The 24,480-nt window shown below is 38.0% G+C and overlaps 1 protein-coding gene across 2 annotated transcripts in view; it reads right to left on the reverse strand.

Moving 5' to 3' along the window:
* Window positions 1-1,588: 1,588 nt before the first annotated feature.
* LOC107286058 (mucin-2) overlaps window positions 1,589-24,480 on the reverse strand; it is a 61,029-nt gene continuing 38,137 nt past the window's right edge. Inside the window, exons 31-51 of one of the 2 annotated variants that reach the window (XM_015814353.1) lie at window positions 23,952-24,080; window positions 23,550-23,879; window positions 22,954-23,037; window positions 21,673-21,938; window positions 20,313-20,481; window positions 19,687-19,937; window positions 17,832-18,015; window positions 16,905-17,142; window positions 15,220-15,398; window positions 13,579-13,648; window positions 11,923-12,023; window positions 11,459-11,490; window positions 10,464-10,638; window positions 8,710-8,811; window positions 7,216-7,259; window positions 6,537-6,659; window positions 6,331-6,426; window positions 4,325-4,441; window positions 3,330-3,378; window positions 2,592-2,703; window positions 1,589-2,243 (exon numbers count right to left, since the gene is read on the reverse strand). In XM_015814353.1, the coding sequence (XP_015669839.1) occupies window positions 2,063-2,243; window positions 2,592-2,703; window positions 3,330-3,378; window positions 4,325-4,441; window positions 6,331-6,426; window positions 6,537-6,659; window positions 7,216-7,259; window positions 8,710-8,811; window positions 10,464-10,638; window positions 11,459-11,490; window positions 11,923-12,023; window positions 13,579-13,648; window positions 15,220-15,398; window positions 16,905-17,142; window positions 17,832-18,015; window positions 19,687-19,937; window positions 20,313-20,481; window positions 21,673-21,938; window positions 22,954-23,037; window positions 23,550-23,879; window positions 23,952-24,080 (3,032 nt within the window). In that variant the 3' untranslated portion in view covers window positions 1,589-2,062. Of the gene's footprint in view, window positions 2,244-2,591; window positions 2,704-3,329; window positions 3,379-4,324; window positions 4,442-6,330; window positions 6,427-6,536; window positions 6,660-7,215; window positions 7,260-8,709; window positions 8,812-10,463; window positions 10,639-11,458; window positions 11,491-11,922; window positions 12,024-13,578; window positions 13,649-15,219; window positions 15,399-16,904; window positions 17,143-17,831; window positions 18,016-19,686; window positions 19,938-20,312; window positions 20,482-21,672; window positions 21,939-22,953; window positions 23,038-23,549; window positions 24,081-24,480 lie in introns of both variants that reach the window. The other variant, XM_015814352.1, reaches the window with a different exon arrangement.

Below are 24,480 nucleotides of genomic sequence, written 5' to 3' on the forward strand. Positions count from 1 at the left end.
CATGATTCCATTGGGAGAAAAAGTTCACACCAGCCAACTGTCTTGTTGGCTTAAATTCCTCTTTTTCAAAGTCCCCTTGGTCTCATTAATGGTTTTTCATGGCTTTTCATCAAGGCAGAAAGAAAGAAAACCTTAGCTGATTATTCATTCAAATCAGTGATTATTGTGGTCTTTCCATCTACTCTCTGCTACCCCTAGGTTTAAAGAGAAATAAAGCTGAAATCTATCAAATAATCTTTGACAATACACAGTAAATATATTTGGGTGCTATAGCCATCCTTCAGTAGTGGTTGCAACCTGGAAAATGTTTATACGGGTAAACCTCGACTTACAACAGTTCATTTAGTGACCATTTAAAGTTACAATTGCACTTGAAAAAGTGACTTAAGACTGTTTTTCACACTTACGACCGTTGCATCTTCCCCATGGTCATGTGATCAAAATTCAGACGCATGGTAACTGACTCATATTTATGACAGTTGCAGTATCCTGGGGTCATATGATTGCCCTTTTGCGAACTTCTGACAAGCAAAGTCAATGGGGAAGCCAGATTCACTTAACAACTGTGTTAGTAACTTAACAATTGCAGTGATTTACTTAACAACTGTGGCAAGAAAGATCACAATATGGGGCAAAACTCACTTAACAAATGTCTCACTTAGCAATATAAATGTTGGGCTCAATTGTGATCATAAGTCAAGGACTACCTGTACCTGCAAAGTTTTTAATCTTCTTTCTTTGTCTCATTTTAGTGCCTCATTCTTCACAATACTAGTATTCCTTGTGCAGTGGCACAGTGGTTAGAATGTAGTATTGCAGGCTAACTCTGTCCGGTGCCAGGAGTTCGATCCTGACCAGCTTAAGGTTGACTCATCCTTCCATCCTTCCGAAGTTGTTAAAATGGGGACCCAGATTATTGGGGGCAATGTGCTGACATTTGTAAACAGCTCAGAGAGTGCTGTAAAGTACTGTGGAGCAGTACATAAGTCTAAAGTGTTAAGTGCTACCTTTGGTGCCCCACAGCTCAGAGAACATCAGAGATCCCACAGTTCAACCCTCAGCTACAAATATTCTATTGGTACTATATGATTCCCATTGACTGATGGACCCTGTGTTTGTGATAAGAAGGAACCTGAAGTACTATCATCACCCGTGGAATTAAGTTTCTATTTGCTGTCATTTTCATACAAAGACATAACATTTCCCTATTTTGTCATGATGACATTAAGAAATCTTTATTTACTTTTTGATATTATTGTATTTTTATGTAATTGTATTTCTATTTATCTTAGGTTTTATCTTGTTGATTGTATCATATTCAAATTTTCTCTTTCTCCGTTTTTAAAATCTTAAATGTTTACATTTTATATGACCATTACACTGGTGGGTTGTTTGTTTTGTGTTTATACTTTGCAGGTTATTGATCATAATTAAATAAATTATGTAATCCCTTCTGGAGGAGGTTACTAGTTGGGAAGGGCTGCCCTACTCTTTTCATATAATGAAACAGTTAATTATTGCAATGTGAAAGTTTGACTTTAATGGATGACAGCAGTTGGATGAATGAAAACAGCAGTTATACAAGCTGAACTTATTCAAGTATCGTTTATTAATCTCAAAAATGCAGAATAGGAAAGCAAGTTTAGCACGTGCATTGGTGCTATACAGAAGTTTGTGCCTGCATTTAAAGACTTGTAACCCCTGCCCTCCCCCAAATAATCAGCAAAGCAAGAAAAGCATGGACATACTATATAAGAATTTAGTTTTCTACATTAAAATGTTATACATTACTATTATTATGTTAGGAATACTTGGAAGGTTTTCCAATGAGAAAAAACGTCCAATGAGAACTCTCTCATTTTGAAAACACTTTGCCAGGATGAATGTAATTTTTTTTTACATGAAAGAGGACATTAATTTGATTAAGCACCTGGCCAACAGAAAAATATCGGAGTCAAGGACACAGGGAGAGATCCAAATAGCACTGGATGATGACTGATTTCTGCAGAATGATCGTTGGATTTATCTTGAACAAAGAAAAATGAAAATTCTTATCCTTCTTCTAGCTGGGTGGGGCTTCAGAGGGGCATACGTCTGTTATGCACTTACACTCATCCACATATATATAGTCATAAATGATGGTCGTGCCGTTTGGACATGTTAAGGTTACTTCTTTTCTATGGCTCTTTTGCTCTTGGCAACATGCACAATTATGATGAAATGCCTTTTCCTTTTGGAAATATCTGTACAGATGGGGAAAAAAAAAGTTAGATACTTTTTGTAAAATGGAACTTATTACATGCATTTTTACACTGTCCATCTCAAATAAGTCTTTTGGGGTTACTATAGAGTTTTAAAACTCCAGCAAATACAGTAGTTTGTTGGAGTGGTTAAGAATGCACATAGCCACCCAATCATCAAAACAATCCAATAGAATCAACTGGCAAATTGGAAGGGGCTCTTGTCTCCAAGATGTCCAGGTGGATCAACGTAACCTTGAGTTTAGTTTCTAAGCTGATATTTTATGAATATCACATTACCCAGCAGAGGAATGAATAGGTAAGAGTAGGATAGGCCTCCTTGTCACTTACACTGAAGAGCTTGGACAAGTTCCTTCACAGTGGGTCAGTTCAACAGTTTCAGAAGATACACACTCATTTTCACGAATTAGAGTTTGATTCTTGTATGGCTTGCAGTTTGGTGCTTAAAAATGAAAGAGAAAAAGGAAATATTAAACTTTTCATTTGGTCTTCACATTCACCGCTGTAGTTGCTGACTAAAGAAATAATCTACCATTTGTTTGCTTCCAAGTTATTTTTTGATCTTCTCAATCTCTCCTACAACTTTGGAATTCCCCAGTAGCTGCCCATTTGTTTATTAACCATCTATGACTCCACTTAGCCTTTTAAGGTAAGATATGCCAGATGTTGCCATCTGCTTAACTCCCTACAAATAATGATGAATGTTACACAAGCCCACAAAGCCTTCAGTTTTCACTCTCAGGAATTCAATAATAGATACGACTGGAGTATTACTTAAGGGAAGTGTGCAAGATGTGCATAATAAACAGACTAGGTTTTGCTGACCTGGTGGAGAAGAGTCCATGACAGGTAAGATATAAGCAAAAACAAATTGAAGCAAAAAATGTTTAGGTATCTCAGGAGACAATTTATCTCTATCAAACTATATAGCAGAAGATTCAGTCCTAGGCATGCCCTTTTCAACATTTTGATTCATAAATTTAAATGAAGAGGTAGAGGTAATGGTCATCAAATTTACTTAATAAGGACCCTATGAGTTATGGATTTTTTAAATTTTTGTTTACTTACTCTCTTTGCATATCTTGCAACAGCCATTTGGAGTCAATTCAATTTGATCCTTTGACAACAAAGAAAGTTTGTCTTATTATTTTAATCATTATTACATCTGGATATAAAGTAAAAGTAGATACTTTCTAGTACTGGGTTTTAAATGTACCCTTAGCCTTAAAACTTCATTTTAAACTCCATTAACAAAATGCTTCAATCTATCATTATTTAATCTATCCAAAGAAGAGAATCAAAGCCAGCAAGTTATGAATTAATTATGAGTTATTGCTTATTGTCTGCTTATGAAGTGGGAAAAAATGCATCATTTCTCAATCTTTGTAAAGAAACCATAGATGCACTTTTACTAACAGAAGCATTCTATGGTTTTTTTCATTGAGGAACGTCACATTCTGTAAAAACACCTAATGAACACCAGATCTCACTAGTGGTAAGAATGAGAAAAACCCAACAGTTTCAGTTCAATTCATCCAAGTGTGTGACATTTACTCTTCTGCCAGAAAATAATAGGGATTCCAGAAAATAATCCAGATTATAATGTGGATAAGATTGGTACCTAAAGAAATACAAGCTGTTATCTCTGAGTTTCTAAATGTGGAAAGAGAGATAATGCTGCTCGTCCAAATATAAGTATTATATATATATAAAAACATTTTCATACTGAATATATGAATATTTTCATACTGAATATATTTAGGGAGGATAATGAGATGTGGGGCACACTCCTAGCTTTAGCCATCACCATTTCTTCTTGCTGAACAAATAAACAACTTTATGGTGTAGGAGGCAACTGCTAGTTATTCAGGGCATATGAATAAGAATCATTAGAAAGATTATTAATAATAAATAACATTAACCTCAACCTTGAATGACAGATGGAGATCGTGACTATTTGATATAAACCTTTGGTATAGTTTTTAGAAACCATGTTTCATTACATTCAACAAATGTAGACTGTAAATGAAAAAAGAATAAATAAAAAGTGATATAAAACTTACAGGACTACAGCCTGGATCAAAAGAAGGGCACGTTTCTTCAGTCTCAACCAAAACTAGTATATTGTTCCTTGGTTCACATCTGTACTGTTTACAATTACTCGCTTTTGTCTGCCCAGGCTGTTTTTTATAAATTAGGAGAGAGAGAGTATGAGAGAAGACTGTTATTTTAATTGTAAACTATATTATAAACTATAATAGAAAATATAAATCAAAGTTCTTAATATGTCTAAATCAGTGTTCCTCAACCTCATTCTTTAAAATGTATGAACTTCAACTTCTAGAATTTCCCACCCAGCATGGCCTCAGATGCTGTGGAAGAGGAGCTTGGCTGTTTAGATATTCTAGCACTGGCAGCACATGTGACAGTGCCTGGGTGTTTTTGTGAGTGGCTGATTTTCTAGCAGTACTAGCAACATAAGCAGTCGTGGTGGTGTATTGCAGACTAATTCAGCTCACTATCAGGCATTCGATCCTCACCAGCTCAAGGTTGGTTCAGCCTTCCATCCTTCCGAGATAGGTAAATTGAGGACCCAGATTGTTGGGGGCAATATGCTCAGTCTGTAAACCACTTAGAGAGGGCTATAAAGCACTATAAAGCGGTATATAAGTCTAAGTGCTATTGCTATTGTGATGAGCTGCAGAGTGTGCACTGCACCTCCCTCTTTCTCCAGTTCTGCCACCATCCCAAAGAGCACCTTCCACATAGCCCTGCACTTTCTCTCAGGGAGCTACCACTTGCTCTTTTTCTCACATCCAGTGGTGGGATTCAGCCGGTTTGCACCACTTTGGCAGAACCGGTAGCTAATTTTCTGTTGCCCAGGCCCAGAATGGACTTCCGGGAAGCGGCATCCACACAGAGAACCGGTTGTTCACATATCTGAATCACTGTTTGCATCATGCTGCCTCCACCCTGATTGGGCCTGGCAAATTCCCGTTGGCAGATGAGGCTCTGCTGTTCTCACTGCATGCATCTCAGAACTGCACCCTTGTCCAGTGCTTAGATTCAGGGCCACCAGCAGGAGGAAAAAAGACAGCAAAAGTCAGCTGTGGGCAGTGACACTGGGAAGCAGCAGGCACAGTGCAGGGCACCCAAAAGAGCAGAAACGAAGAGGAGATAAAGCAGATGGAGGCAGATGAAGTGAAGGCAAGCACTGCAGAGCAGGAGAAATGTGAAGTCCTTGCCTATGGTATCAATAGCACTGGCCTGGCCTGATGATCGTAACCGAGACTATTGGAATTGCTGTTGCTAAGTGGTGCAGTCGCATGATGTTTTGCCTAATCATCTTTAAAGCGCTCCATGGCATCGGACCCGGATATCTTCGAGACCGCCTCCTGCCGCAGAGTACCTCCCATCGACCGGTACGCTCCCATAGAGTGGGTCTCCTCAGGGTGCCGTCAGCCAGACAGTGCCGGCTGGCGACCCCAAGGGGGAGGGCCTTCTCTGTGGGAGCTCCCACCCTCTGGAATGAACTGCCCCNCTTGCAGGACTGGCCTAGGGTAATTTTTAGGGGGGTTTTAATTATATTTTAAATTCGACAAATATTTAATATTCTTTTTAATTAATTTTAAATTTGTATTGTTTTGTATGTATTTTAAATAGATTGTCAGCCGCCCTGAGTCCTACGGGAGAAGGGCGGGATATAAATTCAAATATAAATAAATAAATAAAATAAATAATGCCCACATCGCTTAGCAATGGAAGTTCCGTTCCCAATTGTGGTCATACGTTGAGGACTACCTATATTCAGTTCAGTCCAGCTTTCCTATCCTACCAGTTGCTACCAGAGTTGTAGATTGGGGATGATGAAGTATAGTCCAATATATTAGGAGGGAAGCATGCTGAGTCCTATTCATATTCTAATAGCTTACAGTATTTCTCATCGGCCATTGCTATGAAGAAAGTAGGCATTAAAATACAAGTTCGGGAAGAAGTTCAGATTAGTTAGCAAAAGTACAGGAATGTCCTACTATTTCACTTGTTTACAATATGAATAAGAAGATATTACCTCCAGTATCTCAGTAGTACCATTAATGGTGACGATGCAAGCCACTTGGATGCAGTTTCCACAACATTCACCAGGTGTTACTTGATACTCATGACCCTGTTAGCAGACAATAAGAATTAATACTGGTGGCTACCAATCTATGGGAGAGAGAGCCTCCGGTAAAAATCCTGTTAAGCTACATTTAGGCAGGAAAGGCTTGTTTTTACCATGGGACAATCCGTGTTGCAGGTAACCGGCTTACATTCCACAACATTTCTCTTGGTAGCAGGGTCCCTAACAGAACTACAGATGCACGTTTCACAGGATTTACCAGGAACAGTCATCCCAGGCTGGGGAAAAAATATAGAATATAATTCTATATAATTCTCATAAAGGAAAAGGCAGCATTTGTGTTTACTGTAACTAAGCCTGTATATTTCTTTCATTAAACATGTAAGTGACAAGGAAAGATGGTGCATATTTAATAGGAATCTGTATAAGAATGTCAGTGGGTGAGCAGCTCTGAAGCTAGGGTCCTGGTCTCTCTTTTTTATTATTATTATTATTATTGTTACATATACTGTATATTAATATCTGCAAGAAAACAACCAAGCTCAGAAATGAGGACCCCTCATTTCAACCCTGAACTACAGATATTCTCCTTTATAGACTTAAAAGGCTTTGACTGTACCATTGTAAGTACCATCTTAATATTTGGGGTCCCCCTCACAGATATCATTCCTTGTGTGCATTCTCTAGAACTCAAGTCAATTAACCCTTTCCCTGGCAGAGATGGTGAGATCCAGAGTACAGTATGGATCTTCATGCTAAACTTTTGATTTATAATTGAAAATGTAGAAAACAGGTTTATTCACATACGTGTATAATAAATACTAATTTCTTTACCTCATAAACTGATCCATTAACCAAACAGATACGTTCTCTTATTTCTGCAAACAGAAAGAACCAATTATTTAAAGTATAATGGGAAACGAAATTCAGATTTAAAAATTTAAAAAAAATGATAAGAATTTAATAGAATTAGAATAGAATAGTAGAATTAGAATTAGAATATTTTATTTGGCCAAGGGTGACACAAGGAATTTGTCTGCAGTGCAGAAACTCTCAGTGTACATGCCAAGCCACAGAGTAATAATAATCATAATAATGAATACCAATAAGAGGGGGTAGTAGAGAAGATGAGAAGGATAATAATAATAATAATATAGCCATACAACATGGGTAAATAGACATCGGACAATACTGTGAGGATTAGGTGTTCAGCAGAGTGATGACACAAGGGAAAAAAACTGTCCCTGTGTCTAGTTGTTTTGGCACGCAATGCCCTATAACAGGGATAGGCAACCTTGGCTCTTTTATGACTTGTGGACTTCAACTCCCAGAATCCCTGAGCCAGCATGGCTGGCTCAGGAATTCTGGGAGTTGAAGTCCACGAGTCATAAAAGAGTCAAGGTTGCCTACCCCTGCCCTATAACGTCGTCTTGAGGGAAGAAGTTGAAACAGTTTATGTCCAGGATATGAGGGGTCTGTAGATATTTTCTCAGCCCTCTTTTTGACTTGTGCAGTATACAGCTCCTCAATGGAAGGCAGACTGGTTGCAATTGTTTTTTCTGTAGTCCTAAGTATCCACTGAAGTCTGTACCTGTCCTGTTTGGTTGCTGAACCAAACCAGACAGTTATAGAAGTACAAATGACAGACTCAATAATTCTTCTGTAGAATTCTATCAACAGTTCCTGAGGCAGTCTGAACTTTCTAAGTTGACTATTGAATACTGACTATTTAATACCATTTAAATAACCAGTTATAACTAATTGTAAGAAGATAGCTGAATACTTTATACACAAAGTTACTTTTATTTCATTTTATTTGTGACTTTTATATTGCTTTCCTCCAAGAAGCTTATGGCAGCCAACAACCCTTTGGGATAGATAAGGCACAGATATAGGGACAAGTCTAAACCTCTCATGATGGAATTCTGGGTGTATCTTCTCTGATCCACCAAATTCAGTGAATATGTGAATATGAAATGTCACTCTCACTGAGCTTTATTGCAGAATGAAGGTTTGAATGGGGATTTCACAGTTTTATCAGACTTATTATTAATAAATTGAGTAAAATATTAAAGTAGGGGATGCTATTTCAATACAACTTCAAATCTACAGCAGAAAACAGCTTCTCTTATGCTTCTATAGCTACCCGAATTTCCCATTTTTAAATTAAAGTTTGTTATGAGATAAAATACAAATAGAAACCAAAATTAGGAATATATCCATGCTACATTCATGCTGTTTCATCTCATCTACAATTCCTCTGGTGATGGCTGTTTATATAATATAATCTGTTTATATTATATTATATCTCAGCAAGTTTGAACTTACCACACTTAATGCTGCCACAGCAGTCATCATAAGAGATTGAGGCTACGTGATATCCAGGTTTACAAATCTTCTTTTCCTTGGAGCACAGACTGATGTTGCATACTGTGAAATAGATCAACAAGAAGAAAGAACTGAATGAAGCCCCAAGCAATTGGACATGCCTGGCTTCTTGTGATGTTGTCCATCTCATCTATAATTCTAATGACATATCAGAACAAGGAGATCCTGGTGTATTGAGTGCATGTAACCTTGATCCTAGAAATCTCAGATTTCTAGCTTTCTGTCTGAAATCTCTATCTGAAGCATATGGTGCTAGCATGTGAAGAATACAGCTGTTTGAATCTCCAAAGATTGCTCTTTCCTAGATATCAAATATGTGGATTGGTAATTCAGTTCTCTTTTGAGTGTTGATTTACTGTCCCTGTTAGATGCTCTCTCTCAACCTTTTCTCTCTAAAAAAGTGACAGGCAGTTAACTTTTTCTCTAATGGAAACATCTATATAAATAAAAATGTAAATGTTCATTTGTTCAAAATCTTAAATCTCTGAAAGTTCTTCACCAATTGCTTTGAAATTTTGATACAATGTTGCATTCGAATACGCACGTGTTTTTATATACCTACTATTATATAGATGTCACACCTGTGACAGGTAAAACATGCTTTTTTTTGAAAAACAGCGCCATCTGTTGGATGTAAAAGCAACACATGCTTTTACCAGACTGAGCCACAGCAACGCATGGCCAGGTACAGCTAGTATTTAATATTAATACTTTAAGACCCAATTATTATTTCTCTTGTTTCTGTTTTCAGGAATCAGAATAGCTTTGCATCATTGTTCATCACAATACCACAAAGATAAGTGGTGATATAAAGTTGAAATACCTAGGCATAACAATGCTTCCCCTCTCTTCTTTCAAAGACAAAGAGTGCTTGCTATGTGGAAGACTCATCAACCACAACCAGATAAACCTGTTTAGTCTCAAAAGTGCTGGTGAAGCGGGCAGTGTGTGTCAGCCAGACAGAAAACATAAGAAGAGCTAATTTTACTTTATTGTAAAATTACAAGAACAGAATCTTGCAAGTCTGAAACTATTTCTATCTCTCATTCCCTTTATGGCCTCCAAAACTAGGGAGAGTCTCTTCTGAGCTCTTGCCCTGTTCACGTTTTTGCTTCAGGCTAAGCTGCCTTTTAACTGATCCTTCCCTTGGCTGCCCTGCCTCCCAACATCATTCCATGTATTCCCCCCCCTCTCTCTCTGCACGTGCGTGTGTGCATGAATTCCACCTTCAAGCAAGCCAGACGTTTTCACTGATTATTTTTTATTTCTTTTTCCTTTTTAGACCTTGGCTGTGCAGCACCCTGATGTCATTTCTTTAGATTATTTTCTCAGACTTTGGGGTCTGAAGGTTCATTGGGCCATAGCCCTTGTCATTCCAAGCAATCATAGCCCCTGCTGTCAGAGGGCAACAGAGGTTGTGGTGGTGTTTGTGGTGCCTGTAATATATTAAAGCTGTATATGGATACAGGTGTGTGCAGGGCTTTTTTTCTCATAGAACGCCCAGAACGGAGTTCCAGCACCTTTTTTGGATGGAACCTTGTAGGGTAGGCAAGGTGGGTTGTATGATGTGTGTGAGTTCCGGCACCTTTTTTTTTTTTTTTTTTAGAAAAAAAGCACTGGGTGTGTGTGAGGAGAGCACAATAGAGCTTCACAACCCCTTTGGTATCAGAGATAAGTAAACCAATAATGCATACCGCATTTTATTTGGGGGCAGCATGGATCTTCTGGATTTAGCACAGAGATGGGCATGTATCCTTCCTCCTCACAACTGTGTGTCGTTTTTGAGCAGTTCTGTGGCTTGCACTGTACGCTTATAGACAAAGGATCACACAAACACTCTTGACAGTTGCTCTTCCATTTGCTACCAGGCTGTTGTTAAGAAAAATCAGATTAATGAGGAGGCAATGATAACTGTACTTTTCTAACTTATGATTTGGACCATCAGTGGACTTAAGAAGGAGCAATTACTCGGCTTTAAACTTTTCATTGTGTCAGATATGCCTGCTGAATTGTGCCTTAACATTTGGGAGAGATTTTCTTCATGTTGGTTTTATTGAATGGCCAAGAAGGGCCTTAAAATTACAAACCACAGGAAACTATTATAAATTAGGTATGCATCTTTTCAAGAGTTCTGTCTGATCAATATAAACCTAACTAATGGGCATGAAGTTGAGAATTTTAGTTAGGACTGGAGGTTAACTGGTGTTTTTTTTTTTTTTTAATCCTGCTTTTTCATATAAAAATGAAGATGGCGAACATACCAATACTCCTTCCTCCTCATATTTTCCCCAAAATAACAACCAGGGGACTTGGGCTGAGAGAAAGTGACTAGTCCAAAATCACCCTTTTGGTTTTGCATGCCTAAGATGGGACTAGAATTCACAGTTTCCTGGTTTCTAGGCCAGAACCTTAACCGGTTCCCTAAAATTGATATTTTGTTTAGTATTTTTTATAAGATTCTTTCCAAGTATAGTCTTAATCTTTAATTTCATTTAGTTTAATCTTGCTCTTCTAAGAACAACTTTTGGGCGTGTGTTTTGACTCTGCCTCTACCTCCACGGACTGATCTTTCCATTTTATGCTTTTAAGTGAAATGGTCTTCCATCTTCAATCAAAAGTGACATGATGCCCTTTGCTAGTGATGTACTCTGGGTTCATGATGACATAACATTCTGTGTGAACTACTTACCGGTTTTGGTAATCCATCTGGTCCCACACAACCTATTAAAAGAAAAAAGGTTAACAATTCACACAGCTGTCCTTTGCTCAGATAATATAGTACAGTCTCCTTCAACATGGAAGTATCAAGATGCATTAAGACCACAGCTAGCTTGGAATTCTGAACATTGCAATGATGATGTTACCTAGTTTGGTAAGGAAACATCTGCAAGAACTCAGAGAGCACCAAGGACCCCTCATTTCAACCCTGAACTACAAACACTACAAACAGTTACAAAAAAACTGTGGCCACAAGAGCTGGTGTACTTAATTTCCTTGAAAAAGCAAAATTTGTAAAGGCCATCTTTCCCTCCGAAACCATACGATTGTTCTTCGCAACTGCCAAATATAAAGATGATTCTACTTATCATCAGTATGCTTTTTGCTTCAGTAACTAGTGGGTCATCACTATTCATAATGAAAAGAGAAACTTACCACATTCTGGAACACAGAGGCCAGTGTGAGAATTGAACAAGATTGTGCCCTCTGGGCAAATGCATCGTTCAGCAACATGGTCGTTCTTCTCATGCGTTAATCTGCAAGAAATGGAGAAAATTGTATATTACTGAAATGTGTTTAGTATTATATATAAATATTCCTGCTATCTTTTCAGTGATAAAGTTGTTGCCAGACAGATTAATATGGTGTCTTCCATTTTGTGATTAAATATTTCAAGAGCACATCATGAATTCCCACAAAAATCATGTTTTTGAAAAGAGTTCTTCAGACATAAAAGAAAATTGGCACTTTGAGGGGTAATTCTATGTCACTCCTTTTCCAGTGTCTAGCAGTCAAAGCAGCCACTTGTCCAGCCAGAGCAGGGAAATGCTTGATTGGTTCAGGATGCCATTTCTGGGTGGAGTCTTAGTTGTCACAGCTGTTTAAGTGAATCACTGTAGTTGTTCAGTTGATAATATGGTTGTTAAGTGAATCTGGCTTCCCCATTGATTTTGCTTGTTAGAAGGCCACAAAAAGTGATCACATGACCCCGGGACACTGCAACCATGATAAACACAACCCAGTTGCCATTTGCATAATGTGATCATGGGGATACTGCAATGGTTGTAAGTGTGAAAAATGGCCAAAAGTCACTTTTTTCAGTGCCGTTATAAATTTAAAGGGGCACTAAATGAACTATTATAAGTTGACGACTACCTGTATGTGTCTTCTGAAAAAATCACCTCCACGAGGATCTAATATTTTGATGCAGGGATCTTTGGGTATCTTCAAACTTCAAGGCCATGCATATTCCCTATGTACTTTGGGTTGACTTAATTTTTCTGCTTTAATGATAGGAGATCTAAATCTAGAAAGGTAACTCAGAAATGGTCATTCTTGTTGCTTACTCCTAATGCAATAATTATTCAAAATTAGATACTTCAGAAAATCCATTTTTAGCATTTTAAACCTCTCTCAAATATGAAAGTTAAGGCAGACTGAGTCTGAACCTTGCTCTCAAGTAAAGCACATGGAGATGTCTTATCAAAGGGCTTCATTTCTGGAATACTAGAGTGCCTCTAACAAATAAAGTGTGCACCTCACACAACCCTGGGACTTTTCTGGAATTCCTTAAAAGAGTACAATATTTTTCAGGATTTCTGGTGAGCCCCAAAAAAAGATGCAACTGCTTTAAGGTATCCAAATATTAGATTTCAGGCAAGTCTTTAAAAAGCAGAGGTTTTATTCAGACTCAAGCAGAAATATGAAAAAATCAGGGCTACATTAGAATTGGGTGACCCCCAAATTAAATAAATTAATAAATAATAAAAATAACTAAAAATACAGTTCCAGAATATAGTTACATAGTACAGTGACAGATATGCATTAGTGCAAAAGGAGAGCAAGACGTAATCTCATTGTATGAGCTAAATGCCATGTTAGTTCATATAACCTTTAGTTTTGCTCATATATCATTACATAGATAAGAATGTTTAAAATAACTTTTTTTCCTAATTAATAGATAAACTGTCATTATGTCACACTTGGGTATAAATTCGTAATATTCCATCAAGTCCCATTTCTTATTGAAAGAAATAAAAAATACACCTGTTAAAGGAATTAGTATTGTAATTTAATGTTACCCCTTCTTACCCATTTTCACAGGTTTCTGGATGAATAGGAGCACAAGGAGCATACACCTTGTCTTTTGGGCAATAATAGGCTGTAAATGAGAGAATAAAATACATTATGAACAGGCAAAGGTTTATATTCCAATAGGGGAAAAAAACTATATGGCACTATAGATACACAACCTCTTTCTCCAGAGATTTTGTAGGACAACAAAACCAATAAAACAGCTACAAGTGACTTCAAACTGTTTGGAGAATCAAGGAGAGGAAAGAGACCTTTTAACTTTTCTTTCTTGTTATTTATCTTTCTTCCTCTATTTTTTCCTTGAAGAAAATAGTCAAATCTCTACATTATTCCACCAAGAGTGCTTTCTATTAAATTTTGAGGACTGAACCTTAAGTATTTATAAGTTCATGGGGCGAAGGGGCAACTTCTTCCTTTTGAAAAACATTTATGTCCTAATGAACTTGCAACTGTTAATTACTTTTAATTGCAAAATAAAAAAATAACATTGTTTGTAACAGAAACAACATTTTTGGATTTGTTTCTGAGCTGTTTAAAATAGACCTTGAAAGAGTTATACTTAGGATATTTTCAGAACCTTTGCAGTTTTTAGGATCTCCACCCTACCAAAATCTGTTTTTCATTTAATTATTGCTGTGAAACAAAGGTCACAAATAAGAGTGATAACAATTTACTGAATTTATAAGTAATTTCTTCCAGTATTTGCTTTTTAAACTTTCCACTAATTAAAACATAAGTCCTATGGGGAAGGCATTTTCTCTTTTTTTGGTTAGCCAACATACTATATGGATCTATTCAGACAAAGGGAGAACTTCAGTTACAATAAGGCTCTAGAAAAGGCCATAACTTGTGGAATATGATTCACACATGGATACTGGCAGAGTTGATTTATACTATACAATATAATGTGCAGAATTGAGGATGTTTGCTATTGCTTGAAGCTTTCCACTGTTGATCTAGTGCAGTGTTTCTCAACCTTGGCCACTTGAAGACGTCTGGACTTCAATTCCCAGAATTCCCCAGCCAGCCCTGCTGGCTGGGGAATTTTGGGAGTTGAAGTCCTAACGTCTTCAAGTGGCCAAGGTTGAGAAGCACTGATCTAGTGGTTAAGTCACCAATACAAAAAGTGGGAGACTGTGAGTTCTAGTCCTGCCTTAACTGTGAAAGCCAACTGAGTGATCTTGGTCCAGTCACTCTCTCTCAGCCCAACTCACCTCATAGAATTGTTGTTGTGGGGAAAATAGGAGAAGGAGGGTGTGTTGGATATGTTCACAAACATGAATTATTTGTAAAAATAATATGGGATATAAATACAATTTTAAAAAAAATCATATTCTAGAAAGACTGATATGAATCAGCAAATATTTCTGAAGACTGGAATACAGTGAAGAATTAGCTAAAGTTTATGTTCTAAGTGCGACTTCCAAGGATTGGAATCCCTCCTCTTCTTCCCAGTGCTTTACATATTTTCTGCTACCTTGCATTCTGCCTTTCAATCTTCAAAAACAATAATAAAGTCTGAAAAAGAATTGGGATACAAGATGCAAATAATGTTTGCCCATGTCGTGTTGCTGTTCAGTTTACATGGCTGTCTAGTGGTCTTTTGACACAAACACAGATGCTTCATCCTCTACTTACGGCATTTCCCATAGGTCTTGCTCCTCCAGTCAGCACAAGCCCCGTTCGCCGTACAAAGAGAGGCATACATGTCAATGTAGATGCAACTCAAGGAATTGTTGGAAGCCTGACATGTTTCAATGAGGCAGTTGTCATAGAAATTTCTTGGAGACAGAACTTTATGGCACTCTGCAAAAATACTGTAAAACCAGGTGATGAAATTAAAATTATATCAATTAAACAAGCTTTTTTTTCTTCTTCATGGTGAAAGTACAACTGAAAGAATAAGCCTTGTGGCAAAGACATGCTACTGAAGCATGTAAAAACTCTGCACTGCTAGGTCACATTCCTAGACTACTATTCTATATGATATATAAGAAATCTGAAGATCATTTGAGTACCTGGTAAATAATACAGGGCAATAACTAATTCTGTGAAATATCATAACATCACCATACAAGGTATATGTATAGTTGGGGAGACCATTCATGTCCAAGACTGGTCTGCAGACCGGTTGCAGACCCTCCCATCTGGATTGCTGTTAGAACTGCTGCTTCCTAGCTCAATCAGATAATGGCCAGTTTGCCAAGAGCTGCTAGTCTACTGGTGAAGCTCCCTTTCCTATCATTGTGCCAGGTAAGCGACAGGCTACTGAGAAGTAAGGGAAAGAGAAGAGAGAAGCTTGGTGAGTGAATAGAACTGGGGAATAGGAGTAGTTTGTAGACATCTATTTGATGTACTAACACAGGTTGGAATATTCTTTATTGGCCAAATATGATTAGACACACAAAGAATTTGTCTCTGGTCCATAAGCTCTCAATGTACATACAAACAACAAAGTGGTAAGTCATAGATACAATCATAAATCACAAGATACAAACAACAAGTGATAAATCATAAGATACCAATAGGACAGTGGTGGCGAACCTATGGCAAGCGTCCAGAGGTGGCACGCAGAGCCCTCTCTGTGGGCACGAATGCCATCACCCCAGTCCTGCCTCCCCCCGCAGCCGCCTGCTCACCAGCAGCCCCCCCGAGGAAAGTAGCCCCCAGGCACATCCCATGCAGAGCAGTGCAGCCAAGGACATGGCAATCAGGCAGCAGGGACAAGACTCCGCCCTCACATTCCACCGTGCGCAGATGATGCTGTGGGATGCGGGCAGAGGTCATGGCTGCCATGGTGCTGCAGGGCCGCCTGGGTGATCTGTTGTGGCAGGCCTTGGAGGCGGTAGGTGGCCCTGTGGGCAGGTGGGGTGGGGGCAGAGCAGGGGTGGGGGTGAGGGGCAGGACGGTTTTTGGGCACTCGATGTCTAAAAGATTCGCCATCACTGCAAAGGAAGACAGTAGGAAAGATGAGAAAGATAAGAAAAAAGAGAAGGATAATAGCAATATAGCCCCACTGCACGGTAGTGGATTAGGGTTGGGGTTAGTCTTCATTGTGGCAGAATTATAGTGAAGCAGGGAACCTGACTCTCAAGCAATTCTGTTGCACATGCTAGTAAATGTGTCTGCATATAAATGAGTATAGATGTGTGCTTGTGCGTGCACCTCACAATCTTTCTGATGATGCATTTTCAGGTCCTGCCACTGCTATTCCAAGTAACTTTATATCTGATGGGACTCAGATGTTTTCTGGGAAGGTCTCATATTATTTGTTATGCCGGAGACAAAAGAGGCCATGTTTGCAAAAGCTGAGTTTCACTTACTCGCTTATAATCAGCTGGCACAAAGGTGATGGAAAGCTGCAGGGTGTTGGTGTTGGTGTAGACTCCACTGGTGTAGTTGGCACAATTGTGCTCATTATAGGAGGTGTTGTTGGCTCCACCTGACAGTGGGGCTTATTGATATCGGGCACTTGCCAGTAGATAGCCATTTCTGAGCAGGAGTCAGCTTTCTGTCCATTGGGCTTGCGACAATCATCTGACTGGTCATTTGAACAACTCCCTAGGAATAAAAAGAGGCAAATCATAAGCAGGCTAAAAATGCAAGTTCTATGAATATTCAGCATGCCCACTTGGGATAACATTTGGATGGTGAAATGGATTTCCTGTTTCAATAATAAGAAACAATGATATCACACACACACACACACACAAACGTATCCAATGTGAATGATGGCTCTGAGTATTTGTGTCTGTGTGTTTGTGTATGAATCTGTTTTATATCAAGCCACTTAGAAAGTGTCAGCATCGAGCCTACACGGCTTGTCCGACACCTAAACTGGATCAGACCTGATTAGAAACTGGATGGCAGAACACCTGGGGATTCCAACACTATTTGTTACTGGAAAAGTGAGAAATACCCAGGAAAAACTTGTGAGAAACTATTTCCATTATACTGTTTAACCAGTCTGCATGAATGAAAAGCCAAGTTCATCTTGAAGACATCTTTATTTCTGAAACTGAATCAAGCTAGCTACTGTAGATCTAGGTAGCAGCAACTTTGAATTCTTTTATAAATGGAAATACAAGGAGTTTGAAAGACAAATATTCTGACCCTTTATCTTACTGCTAAACTTTATTTTGTTGTTGATTTTTACAATAATGGGCATGCTCACATATGAATTCATTTCTTTTGAAGGTACCACTTTGGAGAGAAAGTGCTGAAATATTTTGTTTAATCTTATTACTTACCACACTGTCCCTCTGTGTTGTGTTGAAAGAGTTCATGTGAAAGCATAATAAAGAAGGTGAAACCATTGAAGGAAACAAAACCACTGATGGCAGGCATTTCAATCGTCATAGTAACACCATTACTAGTAGCCACAATGCCATCTTTGACAAAGCCCTCTGGGACAGAGTCATTGCCGAAAAAAATCTAGAAACAGCAGGATAAAGAAGATTGAAGAGCAAACTGTAATGTAAATCTGAACAATTTACCTTACGCCATTTTAATGCATTTTACTTCAGTCGCTTTTATAATACTTATGTTCTGCTGCCCTTTTAGAATTTTTTTAAAAAATAATTTGTTTGTTGTAACCTGCCTTTTCCCCAAAGTACTGTTCAAGCTAACATTCAAATAATAGCAATAATAATATTCCGACTGCAAAAAAACCACTTTACTCGGAACCTAAGAGCTGTTACCTTAACAGCTCTTAGGTCCTTGGTTAGGACTTGAATTGTTATGTTTTTATCAGTCCCAGACTGTGAATTGAATTAAAGATTAACAACCACAACCACAACAATAAGCTATATGTATTTGTGTGTCCAGTGCTTCTTTGTAAGAAAAAAGGTGCCAGAACTCACATCTTGTTAATCTTTTATTTAAAAAATTATATATTCAGTTCTTAGGACCAGTGGTTGAGAAGTAATTAGTAATTTTTTTTCATTTTTAAATTTGGGGTCACACTTTTACACTAAAAATTTAAAAAAAGATTTTCAATCTACCAACGATTTTTTTAAAATAAAGAAATTATTTACCTTTCGCACATAGTCAATCACTGTACACACACCCACACATGTCAGTTGTGTAATGAAACATAACGGCCACCGCCTGCAGTAAGCACTCAGCGCGTGACCACACGACCAATCACAAGCCGAGCAGTGCCACAAGCCGAGCAGCAGCATCACAACCAGCGCGGATGACGTACGCATGCATCAGACTCGACACACAAGCAGCCTGCATGCACCATTTTAATGATTTTACCACCGACCTGCTATGCTCGACAGGGCGATTCAAGTCCACGTGGACCAAATATCAAATTTTCAAAAGTTACTTTTAAAACTTGAAAAATCCGTCGAAAAAAAATGCCAGAACTCCGTTCTATGACAAAAAAAGCACTGTGTGTGTCTATACACACACATGTATATGTATGTGTATATATACATGTTTCTCATATGTGTGTTTCTCCACCTGTATGATACAATGATGTCCAGCTGCTTGAAGCTGCAACAATACATAATTGGCAATAAAAAACAATTCCCTGAGTATAAATGCAGCTAGCTGAACAGTTCAGGCTTGCAGCTTCTGAGGGCACATAATCAATGGGCAACTAGAATGTGAAGAGCTGGATGTATGAATGCTCTTCTATCCCTATTAAACATATTTTCCAAAGGGCAGTGTTGTGATTTGGTAGATTTCCTTTTACATGGGAAATGGTTTCAATTTAAAAAGGTGCTTAGTTGTAGCCTGGACTTAGCTATTACAAGACTTTTTGTTCCACCCTTCCATCACTACATGGCTCTGTGAGCCATGTGGAAGCTTCTATTCTCCCAAGGTCTGGCCCAATGGCATTGTTTCTAGGAAGATATTTATCTGAACTTTATGACATTTATCTATACCATAAATCACACCATAAATAAACATTAATTCAAGAATAAGAGTAGTTGGTCTGTCCTAAAGATAGTACAACATTTTTTTAAAAAAACAAATATTTTTCTCATGATAACTATATGATTCAAGAAGTATTTTGCAGTATTGCCCTACCATAACTATAGCTTTCTCTATTTGGTTGAAACACTATTATTTTTAAAACCTATGACACATTACCTTGTTAACTCTCACTCCTTCATGTATTTCACTAGTTAGTCGGACTTCCATAGAGTTGTAATATATAATTAGGGATCTGGAACAGGATTGATTAACAGCTACATCGCAGAAGGCATTGTCAAGCAAAATACGGAGGTTTCCATATTTATTCACAATCTCTTTCACCAAGATATAAGTGCAATTGCCATGGAAAGTATAAGAAGTGCCGTCAAAAGTCATAAAGTTGTAATGGTCCCAACCCTTACAGATACCTATAAGAAAACATATTTTTTAAAAAATTAAAAAGGTGCACATTTAGATGTGGAATCTTTAAAAATCTTAACAAAGGATACTTAATTCACCACTGAAAGAATTAGTAACCATGATATTTGAAGGACTATAGAGCTGTCTTGTAACCATTAAAAAGAGTGAATGTCATAACTTGGATAATGTTATAGGAGGTGATATATAAATGCATGTATATATGAGATAATTGCATATTACATAAAATTAAAATATACATATTTTTTCTTCCAGAAATCAAAGCTGGAATGCTACAAATAATTCCATAAAGGAGATGGAGTTAAACCTGACAGAGCTTACTCCTTTGTAAATATGAATATTATACTGTAATCTATTTTGCTTACATTCACACTCATAGCGTTCTATGCAACCATCTTTATCCACTATTTTCTTTGGTTCGAGTCCACTGGCACAGACTATCTTCTCAGCTTGAGGGAGTGGCACCACAACAATTCGGTTGTTCCCTTCACATGTTGCTTTAGTGCAATTATTAAACATCCATGTTTCATTAAACTGGGGGGCAAACAAGAGAAAATTACTCTAAAATTATTGACCTCATTAAAAACAATGAAAGAAAAAGTTAAGGTCAGCTAGGAATCAATGTGGAGTAATCCAATTTGGGGACAAATGGGGATCTTTCCAACGTGGAGCAATAATACCATTTGGGAAACAAAGAGTGCCACCCGGGAGCAGTTAGTTGATTTTGTTTGGTTTCATAAGATAATCAGGTATAGGTTTGCTTAGTACCTGTATGAGTAACTACTAAGAAATCCTAGGTCTTTAAACTAGACTGGAAAAAGGAATAGAAAAAAATCACTACAAAAATGCAATGGCAAATTATTTCCATATTGTTGCCGGGAAAATTACACGAATGTGTCCAGGAAGACACTATGAGTAGAGTAAAAGAAGACATGCTCTGCATATACAGATCCCTATTCAATCTTCTGCTTCAAGGACTGTGAAAGACCCTTGAGAGCTATGCTAATGAAGACGGGGCTAAAATAAAGGCTTGAGTGTAAAGGAAGAGCCACTGTTGCTAGTTGTGTCCACCCAAGGATGTAACACAATAGAGAAGAGCATTGAGTGCTGTGCCAATAATCTCATCCTTCTTTCTCTTTCTGGATGATATAGTTGTTGGCAGTGCACTCTTTGGAATGCTGACATCTCTGTCAATGTCTGTCACTGGATGGAATGCTGCTTACTGCAAATACTAAAACAGATGAATGGGAATACTGGTTCTAAAGCAGATCACCCTTTCAGAAAGTGAGACCAACAGGAATCTTGAGAACACAAGATTTCGTTTTATGGATCCACGCTCACAATAACAAAAAAAAAATTACAACTGGGAATTTGAACATGGGCCTTCACATCCTATGGCCAACATTTGTTGTTTTTCTTTTCAAAGAGACTTGCAGGAGGTCCTTTCTTTTGTTCAAATTGTTTATAGAGCTTATATGACAATTTATATTTTGTCTTCCAGGCAAACAGTAGACGTGGTCAGAGAGGGCTTTGGGAACTACAAGGAAGGTGATTGGCAACTATCACCCCAGATTTAAACCTCCAACATTTGTTTTTCTGAAGACAAACTTTTAGAAAGTTGTGCTCTATTAGGTTAAATTGCCTATGCAAGTCATGTAAATATAATGCTTAATCCCAATTAATGGAAAATTTTATCAGGAGTGCATGAAAAAAACCCCACATTACCTTTCTAGGTGGACCCGCATCAGGGCAATCTGGTACAGGAGTTGAGAAAATGTTTTCCCCAGTTCTTGGAGTTGGGGAAGTGTGTAGTTCAGTTGCTGGAGTAAAAGTTGTGGAAGTGGGAATAGGTAATGTTCCTGAGGTTGTAACTGATGGGTGGGGAGTTGTTGTAGGGCACAATACCGGATTCCTCTTAATTTCACAATTTGCATCACAGATTGCAATAAAACGGCATCCAGAATGATCAGTTGTATTATATATTATTTCCCCTGTTTAAAAGAATCAATAAATTAAAAAGCAGTATGCACAAATGCTATAAATCAAAACACATAATTAAATGTTAAATGCATGTGTAAGTCAAACATTATATTTTTGATTGCAACATGTCATTCTAATCAAGTTTATGCAGAAGTAAATCTGGTATACTGTATAAGCATCAAAGAAGTTATCATTAAATGTGATTCAGGATGTGTTCTTTGAACATAAGCTCATTGATTTTAGAGTATGTTACACCGAAAAAACCTGTGGATGATATTACGGCCTTTGTGATTTATAATGAGCAAGTGTCAATTCCCAGGAAGAGAGAGAGAGAGAGAGAGAGAGAGAGAGAGAGAGGCTGGCATGAGGATCAATAACCATTCCTTTTCGTTGTCTATCCCCAATAATAATTTATTCCATCCCATTGCAAAATTTCCTGAAACTAAAGGAGAATAAGAGACTATATGAAAGCCAAAATCTATAGTTTTAAAATATTAAGCAAAATTATTAATAATTAATATTATTAATAATATTAATTATTAAGAAAAAAGGTAAGTTCCTCATCGGGATATAAAACAATGCAGTCTATAGGAAAAATACACATCAAAATGCACATATTAACAAAAATGTTCAGAAAAAATATACAAACTGGTAGAATAAGAAAAAATGTCTGAAAACAGAATTTTAACTCTTGTTCATCTCAAGCCCGAAGATCCCGGAAAGGCACTGGACTCATGATTCAAGTGCTTGGGAACAGAGTGGCATAGTATATGTTGCTCTCCCCATAATAAAAGGAATGGCTGGAGTATGGTAAGTCTCTAAGGACCAATATCCTTAAATAAAACATTCAGACTAGGAACTGATGCTTTCAGATTCATCATGAAAAAAAAAAGTTAAATACCTGAATAAATGAAAACATTTTCACTAGCATCCCCAGATTAAATAGTCAGAAACTATAGAGTACTTATGTGGAAAGATGAGCTCCAATTACATGTACAGTCAAAGCAATTTTTGAATGAAACTCACCAGGAGAAAATAAAGAATCAGGAGTTCCAGATACATGGCAGAAACATGGAGTTACTCTGCTTAAAGTAGTTGCGAGTGTAGAGCCTGATATTGAGAAAGACACAAAATATAACATAGAAATAACGAAATGATATGAGATTGATACCAACTGGAATTGTACTACCAAACTTTAATACTGTTCTTCATAAATTATGGCGAGAAAAAACTCCCTACCCCTACAAAAATCACAGTTAACTCAAAAATTCTGCAACTACATTCAGGACCACAGCATTATGCTTAGGAGAATGATTTACCACTGACTACCTCAGAACCATGTTTACTGAAGTACTGTCAGGAAACATCCAGGTGCAGGGCACATATTATAGCATGAATTAAACAAACCAGAATGATGAAGTTGTTTCCTTAAAACATGGGGGAGAAGGAAATTTCCAATTAAAATAGATAACTTTCTACCACAGGTAAACATTTCGATAAATGTGCATTGAAATATCTTGCTGAGAACACGTAAGATAATAATAGAGATTACATGATATACTGCTTTTTTTTTTTGGTGACTGTTGACAGTGGAATAAAAAGAGTTGTAGTTGTTTGCTTACCAGTTGATAGGCCTGCACTGGTGGAGACAAGTGTTGACAGTGGAGGAGAAAGGATAGTTGTTGTTTGCTTTCCTGTTGTTACTGCTGTACTTGTGGATACTACAGGTATGCTTGGACTGGTGGTCGATGCAGTGGACATAATTCCAGAAGTGACTGGTCGTGTTGATGGTGGAGCAGGAAGGGTTGTAGTTGTTTGCTTTCCTTTTGTTACTGTTGTACTTGTGGATACTACAGGTGTGCTTGGACTGGTGGTCGATGCAGTGGAGATAATTCCAGACGTGACTAGTCGTGTTGATGGTGGAGTGGGAAGGGCTGTGGTTGTTTGCTTTCCTGTTGTTATTCTGGCAGTGGTCGAGACAAGTGTTGACAATGGAGTAGAAATTGTAGTAGTTGTTTGTTTTCCTGTTGTTACTGCTGTACTTGTGGGTACTAGGGGTGTGCTTGGACTGGTGGTCGATGCAGTGGAGATAATTCCAGACGTGACTAGTCGTGTTGATGGTGGAGTGGGAAGGGCTGTGGTTGTTTGCTTTCCTGTTGTTATTCTGGCAGTGGTCGAGACAAGTGTTGACAATGGAGTAGAAATGGTAGTAGTTGTTTGTTTTCCTGTTGTTACTGCTGTACTTGTGGGTACTAGGGGTATGCTTGGACTGGTGGTCGAGGCAGTGGAGATAATGCCAGAGGTGATTGGTCTTGTTGATGGTGGGGTAGGAAGGGTTGTGGTTGTTTGTTTTCCTGTTGTTACTGCTGTACTTGTGGATACTAGGGGTGTGCTTGGACTGGTAGTCGATGCAGTGGAGATAATGCCAGAGGTGACTGGTCGTGTTGATGGTGGAGCAGGAAGGATTGTGGTTGTTTGCTTTCCTGTTGTTACTGCTGTACTTGTGGGTACTAGGGGTGTGCTTGGACTGGTAGTCAATGCAGTGGAGATAAT

Source organism: Protobothrops mucrosquamatus, unplaced genomic scaffold (genome assembly GCF_001527695.2).
Source record: "Protobothrops mucrosquamatus isolate PMUCROS unplaced genomic scaffold, P.Mucros_1.0 scaffold242, whole genome shotgun sequence".
Taxonomy (NCBI): Eukaryota; Metazoa; Chordata; class Lepidosauria; order Squamata; family Viperidae; genus Protobothrops; species Protobothrops mucrosquamatus.